Raw genomic sequence first — 12,846 nt, 5'->3', positions numbered from 1 at the left:
TAAACGTGGCTATTTTCATTTCACTTAGATACATATACCTATTCACATGTTTATAAAGCAGCATTTAATATCTGTGACTGACTTTATTAGAATAGATTTATTTTCCCCAAATCCTAAGTGATTTCTCCTATCTCTAGTCAGAAGCACATACACTAGCCTAAGAACTATACCACAAACTTTTATAGAACATTCTTTTCTTGAGTGGGCAAATACCAACCTTCAGGTTAGATAAGCAGTTGTTGAGGAACACATGCCATCTGTTCAGAAACAGCTGCTTCTGACTGACACAGAGCAGACAGGTCACCAGGGGGTACAAAGCCTGGAAAAAAGGAGGCAAAGTCATGGTGTAGATGTGTTGCTTTTTTTTTGTTTGTGTGTGTGTGTGTGTAGATGGTGATGGTCCTTTCCTTAGGGGAGGCAAGTTCTCACCCACCAGCCCTAGAGGATGGCTGATATTTTATTAAGGTACTGGGTAATACATTCAGTGTACCCATTATTTCACTAACTGCCTCTCCAACTCTATAGGCTGAATTAAGCAACAAACTGTATAACACAACAAGGATCCCTGGGTGAACAAGCAGCACTGAACATTTTGCAAATGTTTTCTGGTAATGCTGGAGATGGAATTATCTAGAGCTATGGATAGTATAAGCAACGTTCTATGTAGATCAATATGAAAATGTGATTCACTTTGTCTCACCAATGAACTTTAGTAACAAACTCATCATTTTTCTGTGTGTGTGTGTTTTTTTTTTTTTTTTTTTTTGAGACAGGGACTCACTATATAGTTCAGGCTGGTTTTGAGCTCACTTTGTAGCCCTGGTTGGTCTTGAACTCAAAGCAATCCTCTTGCCTCAGCTTCCCAAGTGCTGGGGTTACAGGCATGCGCCTCCATACCTGGTCCCAAAACTCACCATTTTAAATAACTCTCAACTCCAGAAAAAAAGGAAAAATGTACACATTTTAAAAACATTACTAGCTTTTCATTTACCACTATTTACTATTTTAGAGGTAGATTTATATATTTTCATCTGCATGCAACATTCATGTAATTAAGAAACGTTCCTAGAAGAAATGTTTTTGCATTGGTAAACTCTACCAAGACAAGTTTAACTTCTGGAGGAATTTGTTTACAATTGAATAAACAGGGGCTCCTGGGCTTTTCCTGCCTAAATGGCCCAGCTTCCCACAGCAGCTACAGAAGAAAAAAGTTAATGGGCAGGCACCCAAAAAGTCATATTCAGAACACACTACCATTTGGCTCAATCAAATAGTTTAACATCTCTATGGCTCCCCAAAAATTAGGCTGGTCAAAATTGAAACAAAAATGTAACCGGCTCACTTATTAACTTGGACTGGCAAGAAAACATTGCCATAGATTCAGCATTCAAGAATTCATTAACTTAGTGTTTTCCTTCCTTAAATTAACTAGTTTTATTTTTTTCCATAATTTTATTGAGAAACAAATAGCAATAAGACAGTTTCAAACCAAATTGGTAGGCCAGTTTCAATAATTAACACATTGCATACATTCTTCCTAGTGGTTAATTGCTGTACAAGATGTGGACTTGATATCCTACTTACAAACCCCATTAGAACAAATCCCTCTATTCATTAAGAGAATGTAACTATCTATCTATCCTAACTACTATGAATACACAGATACAAAATGGACATTCATCTGTATCCCCTTTTTTTGTTAAGTTCTATTATTTGAATGTTATAGATGTGTAAACTCAGCAAAATATTCTAAAAGAGTCCAGTAGTCCATAATAGTATTGTGTCTTCCGCTTGACTGGCAGTGTCAGAAACTGTTGATCTGAGTCCCCTACTGCTCAACATAACACCGTGGCTTTACTTCTTATACTTTGTTTTTATACTTTTCTGCTGGATGGCTAAGACCAAGGTAAAGCAGGACCTATGAAACAAGAGTTGTAGCTTTTGGGTTTGATAAGGTCAGTGAAATCCCCTCAGGATTTATCCTGAGATCCTGTACTTCAGATTGTAGAACCTTTGTCAGTGTCAGCCACGTGGATGAGTCACGGCCATTGTTTGTCCAATGTGCTCTCTGTGAAAGCATGAGAGAATGTTTTCTCTCCATGTGTCTCTCCTTAGGCACACTCTACATCATCGATCACTTTCCTCTTTAGCTCCATAATCTCCTTGATCAGAAAATTTAGGACACTACCGATTTCCATGACGTTAGAGTACAAGTTCTTATATGTCCTGAGTCTTAAATGACCTTGAAAGGCTAGGGCCAAAATGTTGGCTTTCCTTGCAGCCCTCCTTTTTCTCTAATTTTGGTCTGCAAATTTAGGTTGTTAACCATCCAGAAGACAAGCTTATTATTACCATACAACCTAGGCTGTTAAGCTTAACCTCACTATCTGTCTGAATATCAAATATCTTAGGCATAACATGGAACAGGTATTTTTCATCAAGTATTGATATGTTGAACTTTAAGTCCCTATAGAATATGATGAAAAAAACATTTAAAAATTAGAATATATTTTTTAAAATAGGCATAAAGAATTATATACTTCTTATGTTTACACATAAGTCCAAAAATCTAACCATATACAACCTTGAAACAGGACAGTAAATTAACTAGTTTTAAAGTCTTTGAACTACTGCTCTGAAAGAATTCACAAATCTAATACCAAACAGTAATATAAAAAAGTGTCCTTCGGTCAGTCACCAAGCCCATGGAATGTGGACAAATGACCAAATTTGTCACTACTACCAGCAAATCAACACTGACTACTCATATTATGATGGTGGTGTTCATACATTTGAAACCCCAGAGTACCACAATTACAGAGGACCCACCATTTGATAAGAAATCAGACTATTATTTACCATAGGGGTAAAAGGTAGTGGTGACTTAAAAGATTCAATGCTGCTTTTCAGTATCAAAGCCTTCCTAAGAATTGTTTTCCCAGCCTTCAGAGAATCTTGTCTGTGGGGAGCTGTTTCCTGTCTCTCTTTCTTGCCTAGTTCAATTTTGATTCTGATTATCAGGATAGGAATTAGCCATTGCAAGCTCTTGAGGATTGAGAAGAGAAACTGTTATTACAAACTTTAGCTTTCAGATTGGAAAAAGAGTCTCAGAAATTCAAACAAAAATCAAGTTAAACCCATTAAAAAAAAAACCCAACAGGACCAGAAGGGTCAGTCGAGGTGACAAGTCCTAATCCCCGTACATTACAGTGATTCATAGTCAATACTAAATGTGATTTCCCAAGTTTGAAAGCGGAGTCTTTTGGAGACAGCTGTAGGTAATTCTCCCTTCTGTAGCATCCTTAAGACTCTCAAGTAGATTTCTGCCTAGGAATTTTAATCCCTGAGTTTTGTTTGTGTTTTTAAATTTTCTCATAGTTACTAACCAAAGAATGTTTCTTTCGAGAAGAAAGTTCCAGTGTGGTATCATATAGGCTTTCCACAAAGTTTCTGAGGCAGGGAACATTCACTTCATTTTTCACAGCCTGAAATAGAGGTGCATGTAAACATTCTGTTAATGAAATTGTTGAGTCTGTAATACAATTTCAAGAAGTTCTTAGAAATAAAAATGTAACTCACTGCAGCAACTGGGACCAGGATTTCCACAAAAAGTCCAGCCAAGGCATGTTTGATATCTTTGTCTTTGACCTCAAGGAAATAATGTGCACATTCCTAGGAAGCAGACAAAGAATATAGGGAAGGAAAGTAGATTAAAACATGCATGTGAAATGTATTTAAACAAACTTAAGTAAATAGTTCTAAACTTAATAACAAATACCAACACAGCATGTTCTACAATCAGTTTAAAAATTATTGGTTTCAAACATTCATACTGAGCTGTAAATGCTTACGAGGGTCTCAGGGATTTTGCAAGGCTAGCTTTATCTCTCTCTTTCCACTTCTATTTTAAATCACTACCTTGAAAGAGTAAAGCACCTATAACCAGTAAGCACACATTTGTCCACTTGATCACTGTCTAATTCAGTCTCTATATAGAAATATTTACCTCTATATTTCTGAATATGAAGTTATATATTCCTATTGATTATCTACCCTACAAAGGGCTCTGGGTCTTTAGTTAGCCTGCAAATACAGATCCCCAGAGAAGGTAAATATGCAAAGAAAGGAAAAGACAATGAACTTATTTTAGACCCTGAAAACCTTGGGAAAAGAACTGTTTAGCTGCTCACCCTGGCATTTTAGGTGTGTTTGTTATTCTGATCATTTCATAAGCAAGTCTGGAATACTTTCCTTCTCCACCTCAGACAAGGAAAGCTTTGGAATAGCTCCTAAGCAAGGATGTCTTTGCTTGTGAAGGTACTGTTGATACAAGCAGCTACAGTCAATGAAAAACTACTTTTGGTAGCTCACGGACTAGTGCAGGGAAGTTACCTGCCCTGGTTTCTGCCAGTACCTCTCTCCTTCCAAGCTTTATGCTAATTAATTTACAGTGGTTACTTTGAGATATTTTTTATTCAAGAGTCCAAGCTACATGTACTTGATGATGTGCTAATATCTATATTAGTTCTTAAATCTTTACTGCAGTCACTATTGGGAAGATTGCCAAAAATAGCTGCAGAACTTCTTAGTTTGTCAATATCATATTAAGATCTTTGCGTAGGCTGGGGAACACAGTTTCCTTTACAGAACAGAGCCATATGGTTTTCAGAATCATGGCCCTTTTTCTTTCCTTTTTTTATGCATTTAGTACAGGGTCTACAGGGTCTCACTACACAGATCGGATTTGTAGTGATCCTTCCTGTCTTTCAGCCTCCTAAACACTGAGATTATAGGCGCCTGCCACCACACCCAGTCTCAAGTGTAGTCTCTCAGCATGTCCTGTGGTGGGGCTGGCAAGGCAGGCCAGGATTGAACCTTGGCCCCTGCGTCTTCCTGAGCAGGCACTTTAATCTGCTGAGCTATCTGGCCGGCCTGTGACCCTTTTTCTTTATTATTTTGTTTTCTATGTAAATACTTTCTTAAGTCATTCAAGCACATAACCCAGTGAGTATCAATTAGAGTGTGATAGAAATACTAGAACAGTTACTAGTCTCTGAGTGCTTGCATTTGAATCATTCTCTAGAGGCAACGTCTTTGCCACTATCTCACAATCAAATAAATGAGACAGAGGAAGAAGGAAGGATTAAGTGTGACAGGCCAAGGTGACAGGGCTGCTAAGTATTGGGACCTGAATTCAAACCCAAGGCGTTTGACAGACAGTATCCACTGCTCCCTCTCTCCTATGTATGTATCAGCTTTATTGAGATATGACTTACATGTTTAATTCACCCATTCAAAGGTTTAATTCACTGTTTTCAGTATATTTGAGTTATGGGTTCACTATTACAAATAAATTTAGGACTTTTTAATGAGCCCAAAAGAAGTTGTACACTCTTTAGTTACCCTAATCTTTATCCACCTCTCATCCTCAGCTACAGGCAACCATTAATCTATTTTCTGTCCCTATGGATCTGCCTATCTTGTACATTTCATGTAAATGGATTCATATTCACTATGATCCACTGTATCTGGCTTTTATATAATGTTCTCAAGGTCATTTATGTTGTACTTCATTTTACTTTAGAGCCAAATCATCCACTATATGGATATACTGTATTCTGTACATCTATTAATCAGCTTAGAGTTATTTGGGTTAGTCTTACATTTTGTCTACTGTGAACCATGCTCTTGTGAACATCTGTATTAAAGTTTTTGTGTGGAATTATATATTCATTTCTCTTGGGTATACACCTTGGAGTGTAATGTTTGGATTATTTGATAATTCTAAATTTAGTCATATGAGGAACTGTTAGGGCATTTTCCAAAGTGAATGTGCTATTTTATCTTTACACTACCAGTGTACGTGGGCTCCAATTCATCTATATCCTCATCTATACTTATCACCTGTCTTTTTGGTTGTATCCTTTTTGGTTGTGAAGTGGTATAGCCTATATGCATAATCCCTGTATTTAAATTCCCTAGCAAGATCATCCTCAAATCTAATTTATAGTAGCATTAGAAAAATCCCTTCAAATACTAAAGTTCTATAAACCCTTGACAGAGCTATTTGTTCTATGAAGTCTTCATTAGTAGCAATTTTTGTTACGTATCATGATGAATTCTGGTCAGCAGATACTAAGTGTATGGTTTTAGTTGATTTTTAAAAATTTTTTTGATTACTTTCAATAGTAAGAATAAAACATTTCTATCTTTAATAAAATTATCCTGCCTATAATGTTGATATAGTAAACTAATGCTACCAATTATTTTTTAAATATTATTTATTTATATTTGATACAGGGTCTCGCTAGGCAGTTCAGACTCATAGTGATCCTCCTGTCTCAGCCTCCCCAGAACTGGGATTATAGGCATGAGCCACCATGCCCAGTTTCTGTGGCCTGCACAGCACACCCAGGATTCCAGGGGTGGCACAGCATGTGGTACTGGGGATTGAACCTGGGTCCTTGTGCTTGCCAGGCAGGTGCTCTCTCCCCAGCCCTAATGCTACCAATTGTAAGAAGTAAACACATCAGCTGTAGTTTATTCCCAGAGAAGTATGTACTAATGATTAAAATAAGTCAACAAAAAGGAACTGTATTTAAAACAAACTTCAAAGATGATATGAAAATTTAAAACTGAAATTGAGTTTCTGCAACTCTATTTGGCTCCAAGGCTCTTCATGAATTAATGAGAAGGCAGGGTTTTTCCCCCCCAAGTACAGATGCTTCTTGATTTATGATAGTGTTATATCCCAATAAGCCCATCGTTATCTCAAATTATTGTAAAAAACTGTGTTTACTACTTAGCAGCACAGCTTGGTAATGAGCACGTACTATTTCTGCTGGTCTTTGTGGAGCTGAGAGTTGTGACTGTGGCTGCTACCAGGGTAATAAGAGAGGATCAGACTGCATAATAGTAGCAAAAGAAAACAACCAAATTCAAAATGGGAAAGAAGGCTGCTACTAAATGTATCCAGCCTTTGCACCAGAGTAAAGTTGAAAAACTGTTAGTTGAACCACTGTAAATTGGGTACTGCCTAAAAGAGGTTTTCATATTCCAGGTGTGTTGTTTTGATAACAGGAATGACTCAAATTGATGACCTCTGCCCAGGACTTTACCTGCATGAACTGAAGAGAGGCCTCGAAGTCCTCCACTGGATACATCTTTATTCGAAAGAATTTCATCCCCATTATCAAGCTGATAATGCTTTGCACCACATACGGGCTCTGTTCCTTGTGCCGTAATTCTTTTAGTTCTGCCATAAATTTTTTCTTGACAGCAGGAAACCTAGGAAGAAAACATACGTAGTTTACCAAGTAAGCAGAAGGAAGGTCTATAAGGGCTTCTAGCATCCAAGAGGGGTGGAGCCTGGATATTGAGTCTTTCCAACCAGCGCAAGTACAGCGAGCACCATTTCACATGGACTTCAAGTTTGAGATTTGGCAAAGTTCAGTGCCTCCCTCCCCTTATACAACAAGATGCTCCCCATTTCCTTCAGATGAGGGAGCAGATCTAGCAGTACTGACACCCTTTCAAGATAGCTTAGTTCTTAAGTTAAGTGGAGTCCCCTTTCCCCAGGCTTAGCCATTTCCAATATACTTGCAGGCTCTGAACAATGACAGCATGATCAATTATTTCTGACAATAACAGTAAATAATTTTTGAACTCACATTACAAACAATGACAAAAATATTTCAAAATCCATTTTTAAAATTTACTGCTGTCATTCTCTCAAGGAGTTTTATGTTAATAACTATGGAAAACATATTTATGTTTCATTTTATGTATTTGGTACAGTGTCTCACTATGCAGCTTGGACTCATAGTGATCCTCCTATTTTTAGCCTCTGCAACACTATGATTACAGACATGTGCCACCACCTCTGGACTTGTTTGCCAACTCAGCGTGTTGTGGGGGGTGGGGTCCGCACAGCATGCAGGACCAGGGATCAAACCCTGGTCTCTGTGCTCACCAAGGCAGGTGCTTAGTCTGCTAAGCTATCTCACTGGCCTGGGAAAATGTATTTTTAAGTTGAAGGAAAAATCTAGTAATGGAAAAACTCAAATCATACCTAAAAGATAAAGATGAATGGATTGTCTACTATATATATGGGATTTTACAATTTGATCTTGCAAATAAAAACAAAAGGATACCACTCCTTTCTTCAAGGAATGTAAATTATTTGTTTTACCTGAAATAACAACAATAAAAATAATGCCACATGATTTTTTTAAAAAGAGTGGATCTTAAGGCCAAGAGAATAAAAACAGCAGACCTTTGAAATACCTAAAGGGAAAAGAATGCACATATAAAAATGATTCAAACTACTTTTCAGGTATCAGACTGGTCTGATAATTATAATTATTTTTTATGTATTTGATATAAGGTCTCACTACCCAGCTTGGACTCTAGTGATCCTCCTCTTTTCAGCCTTCCCAGCTCTGGGATTACAGGTGTGCACTGAAGTCCTCCACTGGATACACCTGCCCAGGGGGCAGGCTAGTGTGGTATGAGGTGCTGAGTGTCGAACCTTGTCCCTGTGCTTACCTAAGCAGGCTCTTAGTCCACTGAGCTATCTTGCCGGCTTTAATTTTCAAAAAAGAAAAACAGAAGAAAATATATGAAAAGTCATTGTTTTTCTTTCCTTAGACTATTAGCCTGAGGCTACCATAAGTGAAAGGGTCAATTAGAAGCAACTCATAGTTAGGAAAGGTAATTGCGACTACCAAAGTTGAATAGAATCTCCAAAATTTAGAAAAACTCTCTTTAAAGTAGAAACTATAGAACATAGAATGAAGGCAGCAAACACAAAACACGGTTTCACCAAAGGAAGTTCAAAAGACTGGTTTCTGGGTTAGATGGCAGTTACATGGTACTTACTGTATGAAAGACTGTTAGCCTTTATATTTGCTAGATATATTTCACAATAAAAAGAGTTTAAGGCAATAGAACAGAAAATATACATTACTTCAAATATTTTAAGTATGTGATATTTTCTAATGGTTGTAAATAACTTAAGGATATGTCAGGGTTTATTCTTATTTTGTGGTGGTATTTGTGAGTTACTGCAAACAGTCTGAACTGGCTCATTCTAACATGTCTTAAATACTATTAAAATAAGAGAAGATATTAGCTACGTTTACAATTGAAATATCTTTGCAATCTACTGCAAAATTATTTATTAATTCTTCAGAAAAGTAAAAATATAAATTTTATTAAATTTACAGAAACTAATTTGTATCAAATAATACTATTGGAATGAAAATTGAAAACTATACTCCTGAAAATTTTGGAATATAAACTTCAAACTCCAATGTCATCATTCTTTTCTGTGTCTTATAGAAATCACAAAACAAAACAAAACCAACTCCAAAATAACTGATACAGGAATGATGACAAGAGCAAGGAGACCCATTGCACTGATTCTATACTAGCATGATTCAGTTAGACAGAGTAACTTATTCAGTCACCATAACAATGCTATTGTGCAGGGTACCATTACATCCTTTTTATATAGAAAGGAAAAAGAAGTAGAAATTTCATAACCTAATAAAGTTACAGAGAGAATTTAAAGTCCATGTCCAGCTCTTAACTTCCTGCACTTGATCTCTTCATGCTATGCATTATGTTGACACCAGTGATTTTCAAGTGTGTTCTCCAGATGGCAGCATCTGGGAACTTGCTAGAAGTGTACCTTCTTTGGCCCATTCCCAGGCTTGCTATTATTGATGAGTTCTTTTCCTCAAAAATCTCAGTTTGAAGTATTTTTCCCCCCATAATTTTACTGAGAGACATATAGCAAAGAGACAGCTTCAAATCAAATTGGTACGACAGTTCCAATAATTAACATATTGCATACTCTCTTCCTAGTGGTTGTTTGCTGTACAAGATGCAGACATGATATCCTATTTACAAACACTATTAGAACAAATCCCACTATTCATTAAGAGAATGTAACTATAAATCTATCCTAACCATTTTGAATACATAGATACAAAATGGACATTCATCTGTATCCCCTTTTTTGTTTAGTTCTGTCATTTGAATATTATAGGTATGTTAACTCAGCAAAATATTCTAAAAGAGTCCAGCAGTCCATAATAGCATAATAGTTCTTAGTATCTGTGTCATAGACACAGTATTATAATGAAGCAGTGGACACTACAGAACGCACTGGCTGATGAGTGGCATAGATTTGGCTGTGCCATGGGAGAGGGCTATTGGCCAGGAGCCATCTTGGAGAGGGGCCAACTGAATTTGAACTCAGAACAACTGCTAACTCCATCTAGTGGATCCGAGCTGAGTTCAACTCTGCAGAAAGAGTGCTGCCTGCTGCAGATGAAGCCCAGAAATCAGCCTGAACTTTGGGGGAAATAAACATGCAGACTTGCTGAGGTTATCTACTGCCTAGGCACAAAACTACTGCTGGCTTGCTGGGATAAATCAACATAGATCTAAAATCTGTTTTGATATGTTGTCTACCAGTGACACAGTGACAGCAGAGACACTCCTTGAAGTGGACACTTTCTCTCTCTCTCTGTTTTTGTTGTTTTATTGGTTTGGATTTTTTTCCCCTCCTTCATTGTCTAACCTTGTTTTTATATGACTGTGAACATGATTTCTAGTTTTTTTGTGTGTGATTGTTCATATTTTACTTCTTTCTTCTCTTTTCTCCTCTTGTTTCCTGCATCAGTCTCCCAAAATTTGCATGATTCTAATTTACCTTCCAGCTGAACTTCTAATCTCTTCCTCTTCTTGTATTTCTCTATTTTTTTCCCTTTAACCCATTCTAAATCCACCCCCCCCAGGGTAAAATTGGTACAGTGAAGGCTTATTTGCTGTATACAATTTTCTGCTTTGTCTTAGATTTTGTTACATAACCGTAAATCTAGTTCATTTCGCTAAAGGTGGAAAATTAACAATTACCTCAGTTTTTCATTTTCTAGTTTTAATGCAATTGTTATTGCTGATTTACCACTTTAGCTGAAGTGATATAACTGTCTAACCAGCTGTTCTTGATATACAAAGATTAAAATTGCCTAAGGGTCACAGAAAATAATGAGGATCAGTGTGAAAAATAAAGGCCTGGGCCAAGTAGGCAGCAACTTCTTATCCCCAATAAATTGAAGATGTAGGATCTTGCCACAGATTCACAACCCAAAAGCCAGCTACACCTAGAGGAGATCACTGAGAAATAGTCATTTCCTAAGGGTTCTAAATACTAGAAACAAAACTATACACAATTAGAAATGTAAAAGCATTGACCTAGGAATTAAACGAAGAAGAAGGAGGAGGAGGAGGAGAAGGAGGGAGAGAGGGAGAGGGAGAGGGAGAGGGAGAGGGACAGGGAGAGGGAGAGGGAGAGGGAGAGGAGGAGGAGGAGGAGGAGGAGGAGTAGGAGGAGGAAGAGGAGGAGGAGGAAGAAACATTGCAACAAGATGCAACTCCAGACATCCACTTCATCAAAGACAAACCTGCAAGCAATGGGACAATCTGAAAGACACTCATCTGGGCTTTCTGAAGTAAAAATCAAATCAGAAATAATTTCTAAGATAATTACAGAGATGGTGACCACAATGGAAAACATACTTAGTGACTCTGGAGCAGATAAAGATTTTTTAAAAAGACAGGAGCTTAAGAAAATGACAGAAGCTATGAATGCCCAACATAAGAAGGAAATGGAATCCATAAAACAGAGTCAAGCAGATATCCAAGAGATTAAAAATTCCACTGAAAACATTCTCTGCAGAATAAATGAACATGAAAACAGAATCTCAGCTATGGAAGACAGGCTTGTGGTTAGCGATCATGAAACATAAGACTTCTTAAACACTGCAAGGACTCATGAGAAATCAATCCAGCAGTTGCTAGATGATGCCAAGGAAAAAAAAGAGTGATTGGAGTCAATGAAAAAGTTGTTAATAGAACAAATGATTTAAAAAACTGCTCACAGATGTTATGGTAGAAAATTTCCCTGGAAGGAAAAAAAAATTGAGATACAGGTAAGTGAGGCACATGGAACTCCAATTAGCTATGACAGAAAAATACTACAGCAAGGAATATAATAATGAGGATTCCAGAAATTCAACATAAGAACAGAGTATTAAAAGCTGTTAAAGAAAGGGAACAAGTCATCCATAAAGGAAAGCATATCAAAATCACAGCTGACTTTTTAACACATACCCTCAAATCTAGGAGGGCTTGGAGAAGTATTTATAGGCCTAAAAGAAAATAACCTCCAACCTAGATTAATATATGTCACAACAATATCTTTGAAAATTGATGGATAAATAAAATACTTCCATATGAAAAGAACACCTGAGGAAATTCATCAACACCAAACCAGAATTCAAAATGTGCTGAAAGACATTCTAGAAAGATAAAAGGAGTACAACTCCTTGAAACCTAATTCGCCAGGCAAGGTAAACAATTAAAATTAAACAGGGGGAGGCAAAAACAGTGAGCCAACAACCTGAAAATAATATAACAAAGTTAAATCAATATATCCCCCCAGTATAATCATTAATGATAGTTATCTCAATTCACTAATCAGAAGAAACAGACTGGCAGAATAGATCAAGAAATAAGATCCAACAATATGCTGCACACAAAAAACTCATTTAACTCAGAAAGAACTTCATGCACCAAAAGTCAAAGGATGGAAAACAACACTCCATGTGACAGGAATCAAGAAAAAGCAGGGGTAGCTATTGTACTTGCAAACAATGTGGATTTTAAGACAAGACTGTTTAGGAGAGGCAAAAGAAGGTCACTGGAATTATAGCTCAATGGCACAGCACCTGCTTGGCAAACTTGATGTCATGAGTTTGATTCCCACTCAAAAAA

At 37.0% G+C, this 12,846-nt stretch overlaps 1 protein-coding gene across 1 annotated transcript in view; it reads right to left on the bottom strand.

The window, feature by feature from the left end:
* Fry (FRY microtubule binding protein) overlaps positions 1-12,846 on the bottom strand; it is a 431,398-nt gene that overhangs the window by 185,505 nt on the left and 233,047 nt on the right. Inside the window, exons 8-11 of the mRNA XM_023715059.1 lie at positions 7,119-7,287; positions 3,580-3,672; positions 3,387-3,485; positions 218-319 (exon numbers count right to left, since the gene is read on the bottom strand). Coding sequence (XP_023570827.1) covers positions 218-319; positions 3,387-3,485; positions 3,580-3,672; positions 7,119-7,287 — 463 coding nt within the window. The remainder of the gene's footprint in view (positions 1-217; positions 320-3,386; positions 3,486-3,579; positions 3,673-7,118; positions 7,288-12,846) is intronic.

Source organism: Octodon degus, unplaced genomic scaffold (assembly GCF_000260255.1).
Source record: "Octodon degus isolate 3935 unplaced genomic scaffold, OctDeg1.0 scaffold00038, whole genome shotgun sequence".
Taxonomy (NCBI): Eukaryota; Metazoa; Chordata; class Mammalia; order Rodentia; family Octodontidae; genus Octodon; species Octodon degus.
This window is presented reverse-complemented; position numbering and strand designations above follow the sequence as displayed.